Genomic DNA, 22,901 nt, shown 5'->3' on the forward strand with positions numbered 1-22,901 from the left:
CAGAACAAAGCCCAGTCTATATGTATCATTCCCACAAAATATATCTTCTTGCTGAAGAGCTGGAGCATTGTCAGCACCTGGTGAGTTCTCTTACCACCCTGTGACCACAGACTAAAGCAGAAGACACATATTAAACAACTCCCTTAAAGACAGCAGACTTCATTTTTGGGGCTCTTCCTTTTTCTGTGTTAGTCACAATGGCTGGGATTTGCAGAGGGTACGAACAGAGAACACGAGGGAAGACAGAAGCTGAATTAACACTGGTTTTACCAAGCACTTTTGAAAACCCCAGCAACTATTTTTGGCTTGGCCAGCCTTGGTAGCTGTTAAGTCTCACCAGAGGATGTCACGAGGAGAGCAGAATCCTGCTCTAGGAGCTTTAAAGAGGAATAAAATAAGTCTTTACCTCTTCTAACACACATTTCACCAAATCCCTGTTGGCTGTCATAAGGCGAGCATAAATCTCCATAGCTAATACCTTTGCCTATTCTTCCTTGGAAATCTTTTTGCTTGCTTCCTTCACCAAAAATGGAAACATTTCCCTGAAAGATAAACACTGTGTGCCTGAGAGCGTACTCTCGGCACCCCCACCCAGCCCTGGGCGAGCGGGGTCTCGGGGTCGGATCTCAGCACAGACTTCCTCAGATCATGGCCCTGTGGAGCCTTCACGAAGACGGCAGCCCCCAGAAGATCTGGGCTTTGAACAATGAATGCCTTAACTGTGGCTTTCAGACTTTTTTTTTTTTCCTGATTTGTGGACCATTAAAAATGTTCCAGCGGGGATACAGGATACCCTTTAAAATATGGAGATTTCTGCATAGCATATGTGAACTCTTCTTCTTTACTCCCCTTTCATGGAGCCCCAGAGAGCTGCTGGAAACGCCGGCCCTGGGAGATCAAACAAGCTCAGGCCCTGTGAATCAGACGGGGGAAACAAATTCAAGAGACAAGGTCCTCCCGGAAAAACCCTCCAGAGTCATTCGAGAAGACAAATTGGAAGTGCCGGTCCCAGCAGACTCAAGGGTGAGAGACAGCAAAGCCATCCCGAATGCATGAAAGGAGAAAGCAGCACCATGAAGCGAGCGGAGGCGGCCGGGGCGATGCTTCTCTGTGGGACTGCATCACTGATAGATGCAGAGGAGCTTCCCACTGGGAGTGACTGTGCTGTGTCAACACAGCTCCAGCTAACGTGGAAGGCAACGGACACATCTGGGCGCTTTTCTGCTCCCAGCACAAGTTCTTCCATGTACTTGCACAAAATTGCCCGTGGTCCTTGCTCCTCAGTCAGCATGAACTAATAAAGTGCCATAAACTATATAATTTTCTATGAAATAATGATAAATAATGCTCACAAATAGCATTTAAATCAGATGTCTGCTGTGAGTGAGGAAGGATTTAAATAAAATAAATGCAGAAAATAATCTCCATGTAATGATTTGATATTCTTTTTCCTTGAGGCAGACTCAGTCAAATCCATGTAAAAGAAGGTGCAGAATCACAGCTCATCAATGAAGCTGAGAAAGCCCGAGGGAGAAAGAGATGGTTAGAAATGGGTCTTCATCATCCAGCTTATAGCAGTTACAGAAGGGCCTCGAACATCAGCAGAGCTCCTCTGTGCTCCAGCACTTCCCAAACGTTACATGAGCCTTTGAATGGCCAAGGTCAGGATCCAAGAGCTGAAACCAAACTCCAGAACCACAGCAGAAACATTCAGTATTCTGGTTATATCAGGACTGGCTTGTCTGCGGGAAGCTACCCGTGTTTTGGAGATCATAAGTGTGAATGCAGATCCCAAGTCTTCTTGTGAGCATCACTCCATGCCCGTTCGTTTGCGCATAGAGACGGACTTCGTTTGCATGCTTTGCCACTATGTCCTTTTCTCTCCAAGACAAACGTAAAAGCATGGAAATAATGTTTAAGGAACATTTTAACCACAGTTTATTAAGGTGAGGGATAACTAAGCTAATCATCACTCATTTCAGTGCCTTTCCATCATTTCCTGAATACCAAATTATCCAGGAACAAGGTGCTCCACTAAAAATCCAGTCGTCACTATGAAACCTAAAGACTAGCAGTGATCTGAAGGAAAAACCTTGGTATTATCATCATGGTATATTCATGACGTATATTAAAACTGAGGATTCTTCACAGGCAATGGGCTCTTCACAGTCCAAAGCAACAATTCCCAACCAATAACAAGAACACAACTTCTGCGAAAATAATTTGTCATTCTTTGCAGTCACAGTTTTAACTCTTTTACTTTTTAGAGATTCTATGATTCTATGATTCTACTGGGGGTGACTGTACAGCATTTACATGATGCAACATGCATCGGGTATCTGCAGTGGGTGCTTCCTTGTTTCGTTCATGGGTTTGGCTGCATTTTGTTTCTTCTGCAGACTTTCCCCCCTTCTTCATCTTGCCTGCTCCATGTCCCACCCCAAAATGCGTAAAGGTTGCTGTAGGTCTGGGCAGAGCTCAGACGAGGCTGCGGGAGCGTACGGGAAGCTGCGGCGAATGTAAGGTAAACTCTGGGGTTAATGTTTAAAGAATGCTGCTATGGTATTGGTCAGACAATTTCTGCCCCAGAGTTTTCCCATGGGTAAAAGACAGACCATAGCTCTTCCTTCCCATGAAAGGCACTTTGATCTCCCTTGATGAAATGCTTTCTATATTTTGGGAGTTCAGTGTAATTGGCTCTGATGCCTCAAGGCTGTTCCCCATCCCCAAAACTTCTCTGTGTTGGTGCTTGGCCTGAAAGCCCCACACAGCACATGGCTGCACTAAGTGCACCGCAGATCAGGAGGAGCCTATTTATGGCTTTGGGAAAAGCTCATTACAGATCATTTAAAATACTCATTCATTATGAAAAGTGTTTTGTAATGGGATTCAAACCCCACATCATCCGAAAGCTGCCTGACATGTTGAATTGCTCAACAGTGGCTGCAGAAGAACCCAGTGATGTCTGATGGGACTTATTCTCAGATATCTGGACTAAACATGACGTCATCCCTCCTGTCACAGCTGAGGGTTGCCAGCCCAGCAAAGCAGTGGTGCGATACCGTGGCTCCCGTGAGGCAAGCACGTCCGGACAGCAGAACATTTCTCATCAGCGCTGAGATGCACAGCTACATCTTACATCGGCATTTACGCCAAGCGACTCTTATTTTCTCACCTCTCCGTGAGTTACGACATTTATTCGCAACTATTGTTCTGGTGTGCAGAGTATGGTAAACAGGACTGTATCTGAAAAGTCACTTATTTTGTTAATCTAATAGGGGAAGGAAAACATTCCTGGCATTACGGTTTTATCAGCTTATAAACATGTGGTAGAAGCCTACGTGCCTTAGAATAACAGCAGAAACAAGACTGGGAAATGAAACATTGAGATCTGGATGCTTTAGTAAAGACAACCAACAGCACAGCACATTGTGTAACCTCAGAGTTTTTCCCACTCCTCACCTCTGCAAAAGACTATTAAATATTCTTAAACGTTGGGGGCCTGTAATTAATTTTTTTAATCCCTTATCGAGCGATTGGCCAGCCCTTACTCAAAGGACATTTAGGATTGATAACAAAAATAACGAACAGTGGAATTTCCCATCCTTCATCCAAAAGGAAGGTTTAAAAAGTTAATCAAAATGTATCCAGTGTGCATAATTTGGGACATTTTGCAAAAGGAAAAAATTGCAGTTTCCAAGGAAAGGGGGTGATGGAAGTAAAAACCATCATTGTCTCCGTGCCTGAATAGTTACTACTTTCCTGCCCTTAAGAGTAGAGAAGAAATCTGAATCGCATTTTTGACCTGCACGAGGGTGTAAGTCAGCTCCCAGATGTCCCCATGGTGCTTCTTCTGTTTATAGATACATACACAATGTTGGCCAAGGTCACCAGAGATGTGTGCTTGGCACCATGCCTTCAACCATGCCGTTGCTCTTGGCCCTGCCCTGGCACCTCGGCTCACTGGGCTTTCTGAGCAGGCCAATTTTTATCCTACTGGTGTTGAGCTGTGTAGCCCTGCCTGGATGTGTTGTAACCTATCCCCCTAGCCACTGGACCTGACCAAACCTGGCCTCAATTAACTTAGATTTTGTGGTGGAACTCCTGCTGAAAGAGATAATCACCATTTTCACTCGCACCCAGATATCAGCACATTTAGTTGCCCACAACAGCACTTTTTCTGCACTGGATGTAATGTGCACAACGCAGGTCTGTCCCTTCAAGGTGCAAATAGGACAGAGGAAAGGCCTTTCACCCTTTTCAATCTTTTTCATCCTCTCATCCGAGACCATTCATGTCAGATATGGCAATTTGCTGGGTTCGGTAAACAAACTCAAACGACAGTCGTATGAAGGTTGAAACCAGGGCAGCTTCTGGGCTGAGGTTTATTGGCTTATGAGAGTCTCCACTTTTTATGGTTAAAGGCACCACCTTAAGGCTACTGTAATTATTCAGTGCTGTTTTCTCCTTGTGTGGGTGTTTTTTTCACCAATGGTGGAGTTCATGCTTTGGCAGAGCTTGGCTAAGAGCCCTTTTCAGCCCTATTTTGAAAAGTCAGACTTTAAAGGGATACTGGCAGTTATTTATCCTTGCAATTGAAAACATCTAATTCACATTTTATGATGCCAGTTTCATGGGGTGAGCTCTCTACGTGCTGCAGAAGGTTTCTCCATAATCATAAGGCCAAAAAGGCTAGAAATTCACAATGTATTTCAGAAAAAGAAAAGACAAACAGGTGATAATTTAAAAACAAACAAAAAACCAAACCCCAAAACAAAACAGAAAACCAAGAAGGTGCTTCAAGACAATGGGTTGAGTGGTAAAACTAAGGTCACCTCTTAAGCAGAGGGGAAAATGCACCCATGGAGGTAATTTGGGCCCAGATGTCCCAGAGATGGCTCTGAATGCAGAAACCAAAGTCACTTGGTCACATGCAAAAGAAATATCCACCTTGTTGTGTCCCTCCAGACAAAAAATAGCAGAAAAGACATCTTCTAGAGGTAAAACTTCTCCCCAACATGGCCCAGCCCCCCAGGGCTGGCACAGCCATAGGCTGCACAGACCCTCACTCCTGTCTATGCCTTCTTGCTCAAATGGCATCTGAAGTGGAAACGGCCTCAAGCTGCGTCAGAGGAGGTTTAGGTTGGAGATTAGGGAAAATTTCCTCACTGCAAGAGTGTTCAGGCACTGGCACGGGCTGCACAGAGAGGTGGGGGAGTCACCGTCCCTGGGGGGTTTTAAAAGATGTGTAGATGTGGCACTTCAGGGCACAGTTTAGGAGGCCTGGGGGTGTTGGGTTGGGGCTTGGACTTGATGATCCCAGAGGTCTTTTCCAACCTTAATGATTCCATGATTCTGCAAACCACATTTCTAACACCTACAGCAAACAGAAGCCTGTCACCAGTCTCAGGTGTTGCAGGGGATGTGACAGGGACTTCAGCCATGAACCATTCCCAGGTTTATTGTGCACAGGGCCATTTCTAAGTTACTTTGACCAAAGCATTTGGGGTCAGCACTTAAGACATGCTGTCCATGCGCACCTACCCAGCCGTGTAGGAGGGCACGCCAGAAAAGCATGGCACTCCTACTTTCCCCTCTATATCTTTCCTGGAAAAACGTGATAAATATGGGAGCGAAGCTGCTGGGACATGTCAGATGTGCATCTCCACCCCCCTGCTGTGGATGAAGCAAAAATGTCATTCAACACTCAGCATATTTGGAAAGCCTCTTGTGCACAGAGCAGACACCTCCAGACGTCTCCATCGGTGACGTTATTTATAAGTGGACCAAACAGCTTGTTAGGCTAATTGCTCCTGGAGGGATTTAACTCTACTGAGAAAGCTTGAACAGGGCTCAACTGTTCCAAAGCATTAGCAACCACTCCTCCCTTTGATTTACATCCCTCGTAAAATTTTATGGCCAGATTAGAATGAACTTCACTTGCACTGTGTTTTTAGTAAGTTTTTTTTTCCTTTTGTGCTGAATAAAAGCAAGAATCAACGCTGTAACTAATTACAGCCTCAACCAGGAAAGGAAAATACCTCAAAATGGGGGGGGGGGGGGGGAGGACCCAAAACGACCCCCCAAACAGGTACTTTTGGAGGCCCTGCTTCAGACACCTGAGTTCTGAGTCCGTTAGGAGAGCAGCAACAACAAAAAAGCCACAGTTTAGGGAAGAGAGAATTTGGATGGAGAAAGACTGATGTGGCTTTTTATGGTAAACACAGGGGGACGGGAGGCAGCCAGGGTTCCAGTAAATGGGAGAAGGGAGTGGGTGGTTATCAGTCATTTTGTCTGGAATGTCTTTGAGTCATTTGGCTGCTGAGCTTGTTCTTACGGAGGGAAAAGTCTACTTTTGAAATAATTGGTTGCTTTGCAGAGATAATTCAGCCATATAGTGCTTTTTTTCTTTTTTTTTTTTTTTTGATAAATTACAGAACTCCCTGGGCTACACTTTGCTTCACCAACTGTAAAGCTGGGACATAAATCGAAACAGAAAAAAGAGGTTTTTTCTCCCTTTCTTTCTGCCAGTGAAATACAATGTCACTGAAAATGGCCTTTGTATCTATACTATGAATACATGAAAGTTTGAGAAAAGGAAAGAGAATAAATAAGCCTAGTAAAATATTTACCATTCTAGACACCAGGAGCCAAGGCCAGATTGATGGGAAATGCTTAGTTTGGGGCTGACAGCCTTTAAATGACCTCTTTACAAGTGCCTGAATCTTGAAATTCAACATGCATGTCAGCTCCAGTGGGACGTGCAAGTATTTTGTGCAAATATTTTGCCGTGTCAGGCGCTGGCCCATTGACAGCAGCAGGAATTACAGGTGTTCAGTTCCTCCCAGACGTGCAAAACGCAGATGCTGGAAAGCAGCTCATCTCGACAAGGCTCCAGCTGCCTCCCTTCATGCCGGACGAGAGAAGATCATATGCTACATTTCACTTCTGGCCAAGACTTACCTCCATGTACTGCTTTTTTGCTCAAAATTAATGCTTTGGGGCTGCAGAAGTGTTTCCCAGGATGGATTTTTCCACGGAGAAAGGGGCCACAAGAGAAAGACCACTTCATATGGTCAAAGCATGGGGCTTGGTAGATTTATTTTAAATTAAATAAGTTATTCCATGTGTCCTGGACACAAGCTCACTATAAACTAATTTGAAATCCAGGGAGAAAACCCCTGACAGTCAGTTTTTCAGTCCTTCAAGCTGAAATACCGTACCGGTAGTTCATCACCTGGCAAATAAACCTGCCATCTCAAAACTTTATTAATCATTTTCTGTACCCTGCTTGAACTTTTCCATACTGAACTCTGGAGTGCTCTAATTCTCCATCCACTGGTACCAAAAGAAACAAGGAAAGAGCACAAAAGGAGAGCGATGAAGGCTACGTCATCCTCCTCTGCCTCCGCCACTGCAGGAACGTGATCCGCAGAGACTGTGAGTCGGGGGAGGTACCTGCCATTTGCCCCGCAGCACCCCTAGTTGTAGCCCAGCTTCTTCGAGTAAGAAACAGCCAGACCGACTCCTTCCTTGATGGGATGGATTTTTAATTTTTGACCTGGACAGGGAATTGTTTACAGCAATTTCTCTATCATTCCAGAGTAATTATTAACAATTTTTCTCATTATTTGCATTCTCTGACACCTCCAAAGATTTTGCCTGATTATGTGCCTGTATCCCTTCTTCTAAATGTTAATGTTTTAGTCTTCAGGGAAAAAAAGAAAAAAACAAAATGGAGATGACAAAAAATCCACAGAAAAAAGGAACAGAAGTTGCTGAGAACACAGCAAAACAAGCCACATTCTTAGTAGGAACAAAGTGTGATGTAGAACATAGCTGTTTTTCTGACCTTTCTAAAATTACCTATTTGACTGATTTCTTATGTGTAAAACGAGGCATAAGGCCTTCCCTTCTGTCAAAGTACCATTGTCTCGAGTAATTTAGAAGCTCCCTGTTTCAGTGCATTGAGACTTCCAGCGCACAGACAGATTTAAGGCATCCTTAAATTTGTGCAAGACTCACAAGAATGCGTTTCTTAACGCCACTGTAACTAAAGAAGTATTTATAGGAGAAGCCCGGCTAAAACCCAGAGCTCTGAATCAACGACTAGCCCAAAAGCAATGCAATTCTAAGCCTGCTTCGCACGTACGGCTGATGGTTCGGGGTGCAAGGAGGGGCACGGCCCTTGCACCACCAACCTGTGCGTTCGGTGGGGTACAGCTCACGGGCACAAACGCAGATCGGGGACAATGTTATAAACTGGGGAGTGTGACTCTCTCTACCCTACTACACAGCTGCAGAAGAGACGGCTGATAAAATCAGCCTGTTGCATTGTATCAGCCTGTTGCTTACATCATCCCAGGCTTGTTCAGTAACGCATCCCAGATTTGAACACGCAGTCGTTGCCATAAGATATGTAGGCTGGATATTCTTACATTCATACACCCATTCTGCACATGATGCTGTTATAGTAATAGGTGTAAGGACTATCTCAGAAAGGAGAAAGTCTTTAAAGTCTATTAAAATCTCCTCCAGTGCCAACCCAGGCAGAGATTATAAACATATATATGCACCCAGATTTCACTACTTTCATAAATGGGGTGGAGGTAATATTATATCCTTACGATGCTCCCAGCAACTGCACAGCATTGCTGCCTGGTACAAAGAATGAGGCATCTTTCCTTAACTTCTTCTGTCCAGATCCTCCTCGTAATGATTTTTTCTCGACACAGCACAAGTGTGTTTAATTTTCAGTGTTTAATGGCAAGATGTGTCTAGGTAGGGAATACACTGTAGGTTACCTTGGGCCAGCAGCTATCGGTGACTAATATGGATGTTGTGATTAATATGGCATCTAAATTCAAGTGAATGATGAGAAATTCAGAACGTCTTCTAAATCGGACTACCAGACCCTGGCCTTCCTTCAGACAAGGGAAAAATATGTTTGTATCACTTATTTCATTGGCCATTAATGCTATTCCTAGAGGACACCTAGAGGACACGTGCTCTCCCCTACTTCCTCCAGTTGAGCTCTCATACAGTTATAGGCAAGACTACCAAATCAATATAGTTTCCTGTAATAGCTTTTTCCCATGTTTTAATGACTATAACAACCAGATGGTTCAGAAAGAGAGCTTTTATTTCAAAAACAAATCCGAAAGAACAGAGGAACTGCTAAATTGGGTCAGGGATCCACATAGCCCAGCGTCCTGGTCTTCACGGTGGAGAGCGGCTGGCAGTTTAGGAAAAATACCGAACGACAGCATAGAGCGACCCCTCCTAGTGCACTCCTCCTGCAACCAGCTGTCCAGAGGTCTCCTTTAAATTGCCTCCAGACCACCACGATTAGTGACCACTAAGAGCTGCACAACTAAAATATACCTCAGTTCCCTCCAAATCCTTTTATACCCTCGACCTCTGCAGCATCCTGTGACGAGTTCCACACTCAAAACTCTGCATTTTGTGGGGAATAATGGGGTTTTTTTGAAAGCTGCTGCTTGCTAACGTCGCTGGGACAAGCCTGCAGATGCTCACGGGGGAGAGCCGTCAGTCGCAGGGTGCCAGGAGGAAAGGTCGGTCCCTTCGGCTTTTGAACCAAGCTGCAAATTCGGAACCAGCTGGGAGGCTTCGTCCCTGCAAGAAGAGTAGCGATGCGGAGTTGGCGCTGTGCGGCGAGGGGGAACAACCAGACACCCACCCTTCAGTTTCTAACGTGGTTTTGATTTGGAAGCAGGTACGAGATGGGAGCCTACGGGGATTTTCTTAGCATTGCCACATTAATCCTTCCTGGGTGGATCTAGAAACGTCCAGGACTGTCCGGACTTGCAGAGGGTGCCTTGTTTGGCAGGAAAGTCTTTGGTGGAGACTTTCTGTGCTGGGTCATTTCCTCCACCATGCAGGTTTTGACGGCCAGTGACGGGAGGGGAGCAGGTACCTGGCAGCAGCTACAGGCCAAGGCTTTCAAGTTCAACCAGCGGGCGTTTGGGGATTTAGTGGCCTATTTTATGTGCTTTAAATGTGTCTGGTTTTCAGAAGAACCTGCGCTCTCAGTCTTCTGAAAGTCATCTATGGCATTTCTTCTGACAGCCAAGAATTAGTGCTTATTTTTAAAAGCAAACTAAATGTAAACAACCAAACTTGCCTTTTTTTCATGAGAGGAAAGGGAAAAGGCTCCAGTAAAAGTCTGTCACGATCATGTTGTGGGAGAAACAGCACTTCACTGGGAAGCCCGTATTTTGTTGATCTAATCCTTTCCCCGAGAAGCGGCGTTCCTGTACTGAGTTTCTGAACATTTGTCTCTCCTGTGCTCTAGTCTGACAAATACTCGGGCGAGCAGATTTCGCTCTGTAAACAGTTGCCTGCTGTTTGGGGTAGAGGTCTCATTGTTTTTATAATGCGACAGACTGCCTAAATCATAGACTCATAGAATGCCCTGAGCTGGAAGGGACCCACGAGGACCATCGAGCCCAGCTCCCGTCCCTGCACGGGACAACCCCAAATTCACACCGTGTCTCTGAGGGCCTTGTCCAAGTGCTTCTGGAATATCGCCAGCCTTGGTGCCGTGATGCCTCCCTGGGGAGCCTGTTCCAGGGCTCCACCACCCTCTGGGGGAGGAACCTTTTCCTAATACCCAGCCTAACCCTCCCCTGGCACAGTTTCCAGAATGGACCATCCACCAACTCATAAACCTATATGGACATCTGTATAAAAATCCTGCATAAACCTATGTAACAAACAACTGAACAAGTGCCTGTGGTTTGTCTGCAGGTACGAAGTGCTTGCACAATCATTGTTTTTCAAATAATATACATCATGTTTGTCAATTTAATAAACACATTAAGCATTAAATGAACAACATTTCTTTACATCAGATTAAAAAATCTGTAGATTTATACTTCAAATATCTATGGAGCCCTAGCCACACAGGCCAATATAGGAGGATGGAAATTCTTTACCTCTTTTTGCCTGTCATTGTTTTACCTGTAATAAAATTCAACCAAGCCCCAGCCTTGTGTTAACGCGTTCAGTCGGAAACCTGCAATGCACTCGTGGAAAACGCCTCTTCCAGTCAGGCCGTTATACACCATGGGGCAGGCCTGCTTATCCAGCGATGCAGAAACATCAAAGTACTTGCCACCTTTGATAAGAGTAAACCGAGAAGAATGTCTCCCACCTTCAGTAGTAATTTATCTCAAAAAATCCCAAAATCTATTATTTTTGCATATGGTTTCTTCTTACACTTTTCTAAAGGGCAATAGTTTTCCTGTCTGCTTTGTGCATTAAGTTTTGATCAAGCCGTATTTCAAGAGCGGCCGAATCCACCTAAAACATATGTTTTGACACCCCAGAAGTGAAAAATCACATAACTTATCTGGATTAAAATAAGCAACACCCACCACAAATAGAAACTGTAACTCTCCCTCCGACAGAGCTGCCCGTGGCCCTGGCCCTGCAGCGGGCACACACCGTTACACCGACGACGCGCTACACGCATGACTTACGCGCGGAAGTAAATTTCTCAGGGTGTAAGATGATGCCTTTCGCTTTCAGGTTTTCTCCAAGGATCACATGGAATTTCACTGAATAGTCTTTCCTCCGCTAAATGAACTGCATGCCAAAACGCTGAAGGCAGATATAGGCGGGCGACATTTAGCTTACCGGCAGTAAAACTGACTCCATATTCATCCTTGATAACACCGTCATCAGCCATCTCAGCCAGCGAGGCGTTGGACCACTCAATGCCAGCCTTCCTCCCATCGGGGAAAAAGACATAACCTACAGTGAGGCTGAAGGGGAAAGGAATGGAGCAGAATTAAAGTCCAACCAAAGCTCAAATGGACCAGCACATTGGCCTTGCAGGGGAGCTCAGCGCTGAGCATGGCTTTCATCCCCGGAGAGCAGCAGCAATCAAAAAGTAAAGGTTCTATTGTGGAATATTGCAAACGCTCTGCGGGGGAAGCCGTGCATCCAGGGAAGGCGACGAGGCTGGCAGGATGGACTGTGGTGGGCACGTGGGACAGGGAGGTCACAGGCACAGAGTGCCAGTCAGCAAAGCAGGGCTCCCTGCGTAATGCCCCGCCGCAGGCAGACACACCTTCTTAAATAGCTGGAAGTCCTCAATTTGTACCTTAAATCATCTAGGCGGCAAGACAGGCAGCTGCCTCAGCCAAGCAGTAATTGAATGGGAAGGAAGCAATTGAAGGTAAAAGCTGACCTTGTGACTAACTGCAAATGGAAAATTGGGTGGAGGGAGTGGAGAGCAAGAGGGTGTGGATGGAAATTGGGCTACGCAAGTTCAAAGCAAGAATGTGCATAAAGGCATCCTGCAGAGCAACTTCTGCCACCTTTAAGACGTATATTTTAGCAGCGTAAATTCCCTTGGTTACTTACTTAGTTGTGGTGGCTGGCATATTAATAACTGTTAAATGTGCTGCAGTCCCATCCTGTAAGAGTGCAATAAAGAAAAAGCAGTCTAATTTGTGTGGACCTGTTTGTGCGGATCATACGCTGACTTGACCAAGAAACCACTGGCTATAACTCAGGTTATGCAGTGTGCGATGACTTTATACTTTTTAATCTTCTCAACACATCTTCCATGAAAATCTGGCTGCAAATAAGAGTCCAAAAATATAAACCAGACACATGGAGGACAAATTAAGGACATTAAGGACAACAGAAAGTCCAGAGCAAGTGGACATAAGAGGAGGAGGGAAAGAATACATGCAGAGATGTCAGCTAGGCATGTTCAAAACTGATGGGCCACCTATGAAGGTTGGCCCTGCTGTGACCAGACACCTCTTCTAACCTATATTATTCTATGCCTAAGAGCAGCATATGGGGAAAATGTTAAATAGGAAGGAACTGGAATCTCATGCTTTTATTCATTTCTCTTCCATCCTTGAGTCTGAATCCCTTCATGCTCCACTTGGGCTGCTCTGAGGCAAATATAAGCCTACACTGTGATGTTACATATGTACAGACAACTCAGGGTATGAGGACTCCAAACTTCAATCAGTGATAAACTTGAATTCCTTCTTAACAGTCAGTTGGCTTTTAATTAGGGGAGGAAAAGCCACAGCTATTTTGAATCCTGAATAACTATGAAGAAAAGGGAGAGGTTACTACCGGACTATACATATCACAGTGCAAAAGCAGAGTCTTATGAAAAGGAACACAGGCATATGTTAAATCTCGGCAGCTACTGGATCTGCACGTATGCAGGATTTTCCAAGGTGTGTTTTTGTGCTGCCCAGCTTTACCTGGGAAAGAATTTTTATTCTGCATTCAGTCTTAACTCCTGCAATGCTGCCTATAACAGAATTTAGATTTCTTTACACCTGTGTTGGCAAAGGAAACGCGTTTTCAGGAGCATCTGTTCGGGTTGCACGCCAGCTTGCAATGCCAGCATTCAGCACTTCCCCAGGCTGTGCGCTCCCAGCAGCCACAGCGCAGACACTCCTTTGGCGCAGCCACAAGGGCAAAGCAGAGATTAGAGCTGAGCCCTGGCAGAAATATTTGCTGACTGCTGTCATGAGGGCTTAGGATGCCTTCAAACACCTCGGCCTCTCAATTAGTGTGAATGAGCACTGCATCAGCTCCTCAGAGCACTGGGTATCTGCGGCAGCTGAGAATTTGTCCTGTAAAGCAGCCTATCTATTTTATTTCCTAAAAAAAGCCAAAACAAACAGTTTCAAGTTACCAAAACAATTTTTGGTTCAACTAGTGTAGCAAAATCTCAGTTTTTACACACATGGCTCTGCTTTTGAGAGCTGCTTCCAACATTGATATGTGCTAATGATGGCAACAGTTAGCACTTCCAATTGCACCCTGTGGATGCTCCCCATGCCTTATTTCTGGATATTTAAATATGAGGTGTTTGGAACACCTCCGTTTTCATGGTTAAGTAGCATATTGGCATGTTAATACCTACCTCAAAGCGTGCCAAAATCATGACATACCGGTAAATCTCAGACCAGTTCCTGATACCTGCAAAAAAGAACAAAATCACCCAAATAAAGTTAACCATTGCGGGAAAAGATGAAATAATGGTACCTGACTTGACATTGAGTAAAGAAATTCTCCAGTAATTGATAACAGGCTAAACATGCCCCCAAAACAATAATGGAATTGTTCCTCTTTTTCCACTAGTTCAAGGCCTAATGGAAAGGGAAGCAGAGTAAAATGTCATGTCACGCTGACACCGGGTCTACATACTGGCCAAATCCAGGAAAACGTCACAAAACATTTTAACAGCTCCAAATGTGTCAATGCCTTTGCAGCAGCTTACGAGACACGAATGGACCAAATTCTCCCCATCACGAACCTCTGCACTCATCTGGCCCAGCTGTGAGCTTATATCCCATCTCTCCCTTAAATAGGAATATTGCTGCCTTGAGGAGCATCAGCCTTTAATGAGGTGGAGAGAGGAAGATGGGATTTGTGGTTCAGGGAGGCTTCATGCCTACTTAGAATCATTTACGTTGGAAAAGACCTCTAGAATCATCAAGTCCAACCCCCAACCCAACACCCCCAGGCCTCCTAAACCATGCCCTGAAGTGTCACATCTATATCTTTTTTGAACACCCCCAGGGATGGTGACTCCCCCACCTCTCTGGGCAGCCTGTGCCAGGGCCTGACCACTCTTGTAGTGAATAGATTTTCCCTAATAGCCAATCTAAACCTCCCCTGAGGCAGCTTGAAGCAGTTTCCTCTCATTCTATCACTAGTGACTCAGGAGAAGAGAGCTGAAAACACAGGAACGAAATATGAGTCAAAACTCAGGTCTACTCTGGTACCTTTGATGGATAACAAGGATAAAAGGAGCTCTTTGCTCAGACAGGCTCCCAGCACTTGGGTAGCTAAGGAAGTGTGGGTTGGATGAGTGGACAGTGAGGTGGACAGAGAAGTGGCTGAACAACAGAGCTCAGAGGGTCGTGATCAACAGGGCAGTCTCTGTTTGGAGGCCTGTAACTAGTGGCATTCCCCAGGGGTCTGTGCTGGGTCCAGTCCTGTTTAATATCAATGACCTGGATGATGGGACAGAGCGTAACCTCAGCAAGTTTGCTGATGATCCCAAGCTGGGAGGAGCGGCTGATACACCAGAAGGCTGTGCTGCCATCCAGCGAGACCTGGCCAGGCTGGAGAGCTGGGCCCAGGGGAACCTCAGGGAATCCAACAGGAGCGAGTGCAAGGCCCTGCCCCTGGGGAGGGACAACCCCAGGCACCAGTACAGGCTAGGCGGGACCTGCTGGAGAGCGGCTCTGCTGAGAAGGCCCTGGGGGTGCTGGGGGGCAGCGAGGTGACCCTGAGCCAGCACCGGGCCCTTGGGGCCAAGGGGGCCAGCGGTGTCCTGGGGTGCATGGAAAGGAGCGTGGCCAGCAGGGCGAGGGAGGTTCTCCTCCCCCTCTGCTCTGCCCCAGTGAGGCCACACCTGCAGGGCTGTGGCCAGGTCTGGGCCCCCCAGTGCAAGAAGGGCAGGGAACTGCTGGAGCAAGGCCAGCGCAGAGCTGCCAAGGGGATCAGGGGCTGGAGCATCTCCCTTGGGAGGAAAGGCTGAGACCTGGGCTTGTTCTGCCTGGAGAGCAGAAGGCTGAGGGGGATCTCATCGATGCTTATAAATACCTGAAGGGCGGGTGTCAGGAGGATGGGGCCGGGCTCTTTTCAGTGGTGCCCAACGCCAGGCCGAGGGGCCACGGGCACAAGCTGGAACACGGGAAGTTCCACCTGAACATGAGGACAAACCCCTTCCCTGTGCGGGTGCCAGAGCAGGGGCACAGGCTGCCCAGAGAGGCTGTGGGGTCCCTTCCCTGGAGACATTCACCCCCCGCCTGGACGCGGCCCTGTGCCCCTGCTCTGGGGGTGCCTGCTCAGGCAGGGGGTGGGACGGGATGAGCTCCAGAGGGCCCTTCCCACCCCTGCCATTCTGTGATTCTGTGATTCTGCGATTCTGTGAAAGGCAAACTCTTTGGTCCTCAGCCCCTCTGCCAGGGACCCTCAGCTTTAGGGGCTGTAAGAGCAAGAGGGAGTGATCCCAGGACTGGGAGTGTCTTAGGAACAAGCTGTCACGTTTCTTCTTCATTTAGAAACTGTAACTGCAAGGCCTCAATTCAGGACATTATGACATGTGAAGCTTAGCCATAAGAAAGGTATTTCCTCTGAAATGCCTTAACTTCATTCCCAGTCATGGAATTAGTTATTTTTAAAGAATCTTTAGTCCCACTGCCCTCCCAGTACCATCTCTAGTGAAGGCAGCCAAGCATGTGGGTTGTTTCTGGTGCTGTTACCGTAAGAGTGGCTCCGAACGCCTTTGAGGGAAAGTTCAGTTTTCTCATGATTTTCTATTTCAATTTCTCCAACAGACTGGCCCCACTGCTCATGTCGGAAATGTTGTTCCCTTTGCCTGGGAGAAAGAAAAGAGTGAATCAGCACAAACAAAGTCAACAAGGCAAAATCAAGGCGTCCCCAATGCCAACCTGACAGACTTACGTCCTGAAATGAACAGCTTTCAGAGCATCTGGATCATGGCTACGCTGGATTTTACACATTAGCAAACACCTATACATTTCCCAGTTATTGCTACATAATGTCTACGAGACACCTGAGAATGAAACAGCAGCAAATTCCCACCCTGACAGACTATAGAAATGCCCTTTGTTTGAAAAAAAAGCTGTACGAGCAAACAGATGCTGCTTAGAAGTCAGCAGGTATCACTATTGATATACATGTTTTCTGCCTGTATTAAACAATACGCTATTGATGCTCATATTTTGTTCCTGTAGTTTCAGCTCTCTAAAGCTTGTATAGTAATTAAGAGACCCACTTTAGCCCTCCTTTCACACGATTATATCCTACCTTTGCTTAGATATACCTGCACCATTGGTTTTGGAAGAGGCCTAAATCAGTTTGTTAGCAATGAAAAAGAAATATTCCTAATGCTCAAGGTTTTACAGACCAAAACTGTGGGCACATCCCTCCACCCACGTATCAGGAAGACCCCGTCTATGTGCAGGATCCTCCTTAGAGGTTGCCAGGTCTGGTGTGGTAGTGAAACCAGGAGACACCTGAGAGGAGCCATGTCCTGTATTAGCTCACTTCAAATTAATACCACCTTCTAAAATCACCTAAAACAACACATGACAGACCCTGAAGAGATCTGTAGAAAAATTACTGTTAACCCCCGAAGAAATTAATCTCACTTTTTGACCCTCTGGAAGAACTCGATGGTCCAAGGTTCCTGGGCAAAAGCGCGTGCAAATGTGCTGGGGTGACTGTCGACACTAAAGTTAAAGACTTCTGTGAAGTTCTCCCAACTAGGAAAAGAGGGGGAAACATAAAAGACATTATTAGCTTCTGGGTGATACCCGGCCAAGTTGTGCTCCTGCTACTCTGGCAGTCTTTGTATTTTACCATTACTGGATAATTCTGATTTTTGTAACTTTCAGTACGTTACTACTTTTCAAGGAAGCAAAGAAAAGGAAACTGGGAAGAGCAACAATAGCCTGCGAGAGTCAACGGATTACCTAGGAAGGGAAGCTGGCAGGGCAGAGCCGCAAGAGAAAGCAAGCTGCTGTCTCTCGTGCAGCCTATTCAGAGGTACAAATGCAGCATTACTCCAGAAACACTCTGCTATTTTAACAGCAAGTGATCTTTTTATCAGACAAAGTCCATAAACGGAAAGCGAAAGCAGAGGCAGGGGCTTCTTGTGTTACTTCGTGCAAATGACCCTTTGAAAACAGTAACCACATCTCTAACCATGAACTCACTGTACAGCCCAAAGCAAAACCGAAATGCTCTTACTGGATAGAGAATTTAACGGGTACAAGTTCGCCTTCCTCCTCACTCCACTGCTGTCGGTAGGGTCCTTTCCTGTAAGGCAAAGCACTACAATTTTGTATCACTCCTAAAGAAACGTGTTTGGAAGTGGATGCAATAGGAGACACTGCAGAATGACACTATTGTGTGTTAAGGTAGAATAGTAACGCTACATTACAACCCTACACTGGATGCAGATATTACTAGCTGTATTTTCATTCCATAAAAATCAACACGTGCTATTGCTACCAAATAGCTTTTGGTTCAAGTCGGTTAAATATATTTCCAGACTGTGTTCAAAAAGCCTTGTTCTTAAGCGTAGACAAATGAAACTAGAGAGTGCTGCAATACCTGAGTAGTCCGTCGAAGCTTATTCTCCAGCGTGCTTGGGGCTCTACGTACTCAACAGTGAGCCCTCCTCCACTCCAAATCTCTTCTGATTCATCACTCACCATCATGTTTGGATGTTGTGGGTGCTAAAAAGGTGTTTAAGGAAAACATCTTTTAAATTTCATTTTGGGGATGTAACGTGGGTGAATTCCTGCTCTGGTGGTCCCTCTGCAGGAGGAACATTTGGTTGAACTGACTTTTCAGTTCTACCTGCTTCTGTTAATCGGATTATTGGAGAACGAAAATTGCATCTAAAGCACCTGAGTTTTAAGATAATACATCATTGCTTCAGATAATACAACTGAGTTACTTGTGGGAACGGAGGTCACTGCAAGAGCTCAGCTCCTTACGCCGGTGACTGTCAAGTTTACAGCCAAGCTCATGCAGGGCTTTGGGGGTAAATTTATTTTTAGGCTGAATTTGATGAACCTCTGAAATTATTTAAATTTCTTGGGCGTTGTGGGTTTTTGGAGAATGGATATTCCACACTACAGTCTGATCGTGAGCCCTCTCTATCAAGTGACCCAGAAAAAGAATGGCCCTACCTGGAGCCTCTGGCAGAAAGCGCATGGGGAGACCCGAGGTCGACCCCTAGGGTTTTGGAGTCGGGGATACAGAGGGTCTGAAGCCCGCTATACTCCAACTGAAAAAGAGCATGAGACTCTTAATCTCAGGGTCGTGGGTTCGAGCCCCACGTTGGGCGCCAAAAATAGACTGTCGTGGTTCAGCCTCAGCTGGCAACAGAACACCACGCAGCCGCTCGCTCACATCCCCCCCCCACCCCCGTGGGATGGGGAAGAGAATTGGACGAGCAAAAGAACTTGTGGGTTGAGATAAGCACAGTTTAATGATTACAATAAAATGATGATGATAAATGATTATGATAATAATGACAATAATGCTAATATAATAAAAGGGAAAAGGAAGGAAAGGGAAAACGGGAAAAAAAACGCAGAAACACGAACGATACAGCCGCTCACCACCCTCCGACCGACGCTGCCCGTCCCCGAGCCGCGATTGCCCCCTCCCTCCCCCGGCCAGCCCCTCCCAGGTAGCATACTGGGCATGACGTTACATGATATGGAATATCCCTTTGGTCAGTTTGAATCGCTCTCTTAGCTGTGCCCCCTCCCCTCCCAGCTTCTTGTGCACCCAGCAGAGCATGGGAGGCTGGACATGTCCTTGACTAGTATAAGCGCTACCCAGCAACAGCCTAAACATCTGTCTGTTATCTCAACAGGATTTTTTTTTCCCTGCTAATTTCAAAGCACAGCACTATACCAGCTAGAGTGAAGAAAATTAACTCTATCCCACCTGAAACCATGACACTAGTGCATGCAAACTCTTTATAAAATATGTCTTATTGCCTACAGCTGCCAGCTTTCTAACACAGAGCTTATTCCTGTTGCTGTGGGGAAGGATCTGAGAAGCTCCTGAACTTGGCTACACGCAAAGTAGCACCATTATACTAAATATTACTAGAAAACCAAATAATGCACATCAATCTTCTCTGTTCTGGTTTTCTGCAAATAGGACATCCCCTGCTTTTGCTGGTCGTGACTGCTTAGCAAAACAACTTTGTGAACATAAAGACAGTTGAGTGCAAGGGGATTTATGTCAGCTCTCTCCTCCTTTCCTACCTAGTCAGCTCTTAAGAAAAAAGAAAATCCACAGGCAAAATATATGGTTAATATCATCTTCCCTTCAGCAAGAATGAAGCAGATGTACATATAACTATCGAAAAGTTTTCCTTTGTCTTTGCAAAGAGGCAATTCCACAATGTTTTTTATAGCATTCACTTATTAAAAGAAGGGGAAAAAAATCAAGAATAACCATATGGCATAACTTATTAACCACAGGCTCACACGATCAGAAAGACTGAATGCTCAAATCCTTCCTGCGAGACTGACTGAGACATTTTTCAGAAAAAAAATGTTTTGTGCACATTATGAGAAAAAAGGAATGAGTGTCAGACACCTACTGAAAAAATTAGACATAACCAGTGATCCGGCCTACCAGTTCTACCACTGTCTTCAGCCACAGCAGTCTTCCTGTTAGGAAATTCAAGTAGGGAAGGTGCAGAGAACATTCATTTTGGCTTGGGATGCTAACACAGGTTCAAGGTAGGAGTTAAGCACTGCTCTTGAACGTCATCCCACCTCCACCACTTACTTCAAACTCTCCTATTCCATCCACCCTCAGGAAGAGCCACATCTCACAGACCCCATTAGGACGTTTGGCAAGACGAGTGATGACAAAGGTCTTGGTGGTCTCCGCAAAGCCGGTGAAGTAAACGGAATCAAGCGCCTAGGGAAAGGGAAATGGGTTTCAGCTCCAGCTGGAGGCAGGAAAGGAGGAGAAGGTGAGTAATTCTTTGTTTTCCATAGGTTTCTTCTCAGGAAACAAATTTTAGTTTCACTTTTAATCTTTAACAGCAGGCACCCCAGCAAACAGCCAGAGTTTTGCTAGCGGCAGCGAAGCCTCATTCACAAGAGAGGACGGTCCACGTGCTCGGAGAACATTTAGTTAACCTGGCATACAACGCTCACATCATTCACTGCCACAAAAGAGTTTTCCCTTTCTTGTTTGCCCATTTCCTTGTCAGGGCAGACACAGAAAGCAGCGACGAGGCAGATGAGAGGCAGTTTTAGAGAGGGGGCGTAATTATTGCACGATAGCCACAGACAAGGTAAACTATTTTCCTGAATTAAGATGATTATTTTGCAACGAGAAGCCCCCTTGAGCAAAATCCTTATGAAATGTGTCCTCAAAAAGAGTGTCTGCAAGAAGAAATTTGAGCCACAGACATGCTGTTTCCCCACCTACCTCCAAATTACATGTAGAACAACTTATACTTAGGGGAAACATAGAATTAAAAAGGAAAAACAAAGAGAAAGAAAGAAAGTCATAGGAAACCCAGCACTTTACTAACATGGTCAGCAGCTGGGCCGGTATAGGGCCAGTTAACGTCTCAAATCTCAAAACCTGTTAGGCACCGAAGTCCACAACTTCAGATTCAGGCCTATCTTTTCACGTATTTATGCAGAACTCGCTCAAAGTGAAGCTTTAAAAGCTGGAGCATGGAAATTAAGTTTACGTGTGCATTTTTTTTTTTTTTGGCACGGACAAAGTTCTGCTTCTGAAAAACTATTCATCGTAAAATGCAAAAAAAAACCCCTAAAATCAGATTATTGTTGTCCTTGTGCACACGGATAAAGGGGGAGTCTGGAAATACACACAGAGCGAGCCTATTGGATGCCGACGCAAAAATTCAGAGACGTGATTTCTGGAAGTATTTTCCAGATCTGTTTTTAGACCTCCCTTGTAAGTGTTGTTTCAGTGCTGCTGCCTGAGGGAGCCGAGAGGAAATCACAGACCACCCTGGACGTCAGTTTGATTTGGAAGATGGTGTCACTTTTGCCCTATCAGATTTGGTCGAGATTGGCAAAACGCTTTAAAATGCTCCAAGAGCAGCTTAATTAGCAGAAAGTAAAAGCTAGAGAAAACAGCTGCTTTTTTTTTTTTTTTTTTTTTTTTAAGGCTAAGCAGAATCCTCAATGCATTTGTTAAATAACGTGACTTCAGGATTCCCAGAAGGCTCCAGGAAACGTTAGCAAGAAGTTGATTTTTCACAGAAATTACTTAGGATCCAAAATCTCAGCCAAATCTTGATTATACAAGATAAAACAGAGGGAAATCCTGTCTCATCAGCCTTTCTACCTCCCCCTCTCACCACAAAATACAGCAAACCCCACCCAAATCTCCCCGTCAGGCACAGTATTTTGGTACGTGAACACAGGTTGTAGATAGAGGGTTTATAATTTCTTAAGCAGACAAGTACACCTGGAAAACTAGACTCAGTTCACCAAGTATGCGAAAATAAACGGCTTCTGTGTCCCATAGTGCATCTGCTTTTTCCCACCGATATCAGCTGGTCTGTTTGGGACAAACCTTCTCCCTGCAAGGGGCAGCCAAAGCGACATCCCCACCCTGCCTTCCCTGGGATGTGTTTGGGGGGGAAGGATGGGGGCCCCGAGGGGTCAGGCGGTGGGGGGGTGCCACGCACCAGCATGCAGGGGATGGGGGATGGGGGTTCCTGAGGGATGCGGGTCCCAGGGGGATGCAAGGTGCTGCCTTGCTGGGAGAGGTGCAGATCCCTGGAGGTGGTGGGGGTCCACGGGGGGCCAAGGGGAATGGGTGTTGTGGGGCCCAGGGGATGGGGGTTCCAGGGATTGGGGGGTGGGGAGAATGCGGTCCCAAGGGTGCCTGGGGGGCAGGGAGATGGGGGTGCCAAGGATGGGGGAGGCAGGGGTGCCAGGGAAGGGGGTGTCACGGAAGGGGGTCCCAGGATTTGGCGGTGCCGGGGCGGCGGCGGGACACTCACGTGGGGGTCGGGGCGGAGCGGGCGCGGCCGCCGTGGCTCGGCGGGAGCTCCGCCGGCCGCCCGCTGCCTCCAGGCGCCGAGGAAGAGCAGGAGGCAGCCCAGGGCCCAGCGCTTCAGCGGCGCCCAGGCGCCGGGGGGGGCCGCCCGCCGCCCCCCGAGCAGCGCCAGCAGCGCCGCCGCCCCCAGCAGCGCCAGCAGCCCCAGCATCGCGGCGGGGCGGTGCGGAGCGGAGCAATGGGCGCGGAGCGGGGCGCGGGGCGGAGCGGAGCAATGGGCGCGGGGCGGAGCGGAGCAATGGGCGCGGGGCAGGGCG

General features: G+C 46.5%; 1 protein-coding gene across 2 annotated transcripts; it reads right to left on the minus strand.

The window, feature by feature from the left end:
• Nucleotides 1-9,121: 9,121 nt before the first annotated feature.
• LOC142060896 (uncharacterized) lies at nucleotides 9,122-22,895 on the minus strand. 2 transcript variants are annotated; one of them, XR_012661972.1, is made up of 11 exons: nucleotides 22,589-22,895; nucleotides 20,377-20,511; nucleotides 18,166-18,290; nucleotides 17,800-17,868; nucleotides 17,199-17,312; nucleotides 16,287-16,402; nucleotides 13,934-13,989; nucleotides 12,394-12,446; nucleotides 11,505-11,789; nucleotides 10,984-11,140; nucleotides 9,122-9,636 (listed from the first exon to the last, which is right to left on the minus strand). XR_012661972.1 is itself a non-coding variant. In XM_075101239.1 (11 exons), exons 1-11 carry the CDS (start codon nucleotides 22,793-22,795, stop codon nucleotides 9,534-9,536), a joined length of 1,263 nt encoding a protein of 420 aa, XP_074957340.1. In that variant the 5' UTR covers nucleotides 22,796-22,801; the 3' UTR covers nucleotides 9,122-9,533. The 2 variants fall into 2 exon arrangements, 1 of the variants encoding a protein (XP_074957340.1); XM_075101239.1 differs by having other exon boundaries at nucleotides 11,662-11,789; nucleotides 22,589-22,801.
• Nucleotides 22,896-22,901: the final 6 nt, after the last annotated feature.

The sequence above is a fragment of the Phalacrocorax aristotelis genome, chromosome 8, assembly GCF_949628215.1.
Source record: "Phalacrocorax aristotelis chromosome 8, bGulAri2.1, whole genome shotgun sequence".
In the NCBI taxonomy this organism is placed as follows: Eukaryota; Metazoa; Chordata; class Aves; order Suliformes; family Phalacrocoracidae; genus Phalacrocorax; species Phalacrocorax aristotelis.

Bases quoted from the DNA above. Each gene is read 5' to 3' on its own strand.
- LOC142060896 (XM_075101239.1), bottom strand. From the start codon at position 22,795: ATGCTGGGGCTGCTGGCGCTGCTGGGGGCGGCGGCGCTGCTGGCGCTG. The intron at 17,869-18,165 runs GTATTGCAGCAC...TTTGCCTTACAG, and splicing joins AGCTTCGACGGACTACTCAG to GAAAGGACCCTACCGACAGC. The intron at 13,990-16,286 runs GTAACAGCACCA...TCTTTTTTGCAG, and splicing joins CGTTCGGAGCCACTCTTACG to GTATCAGGAACTGGTCTGAG.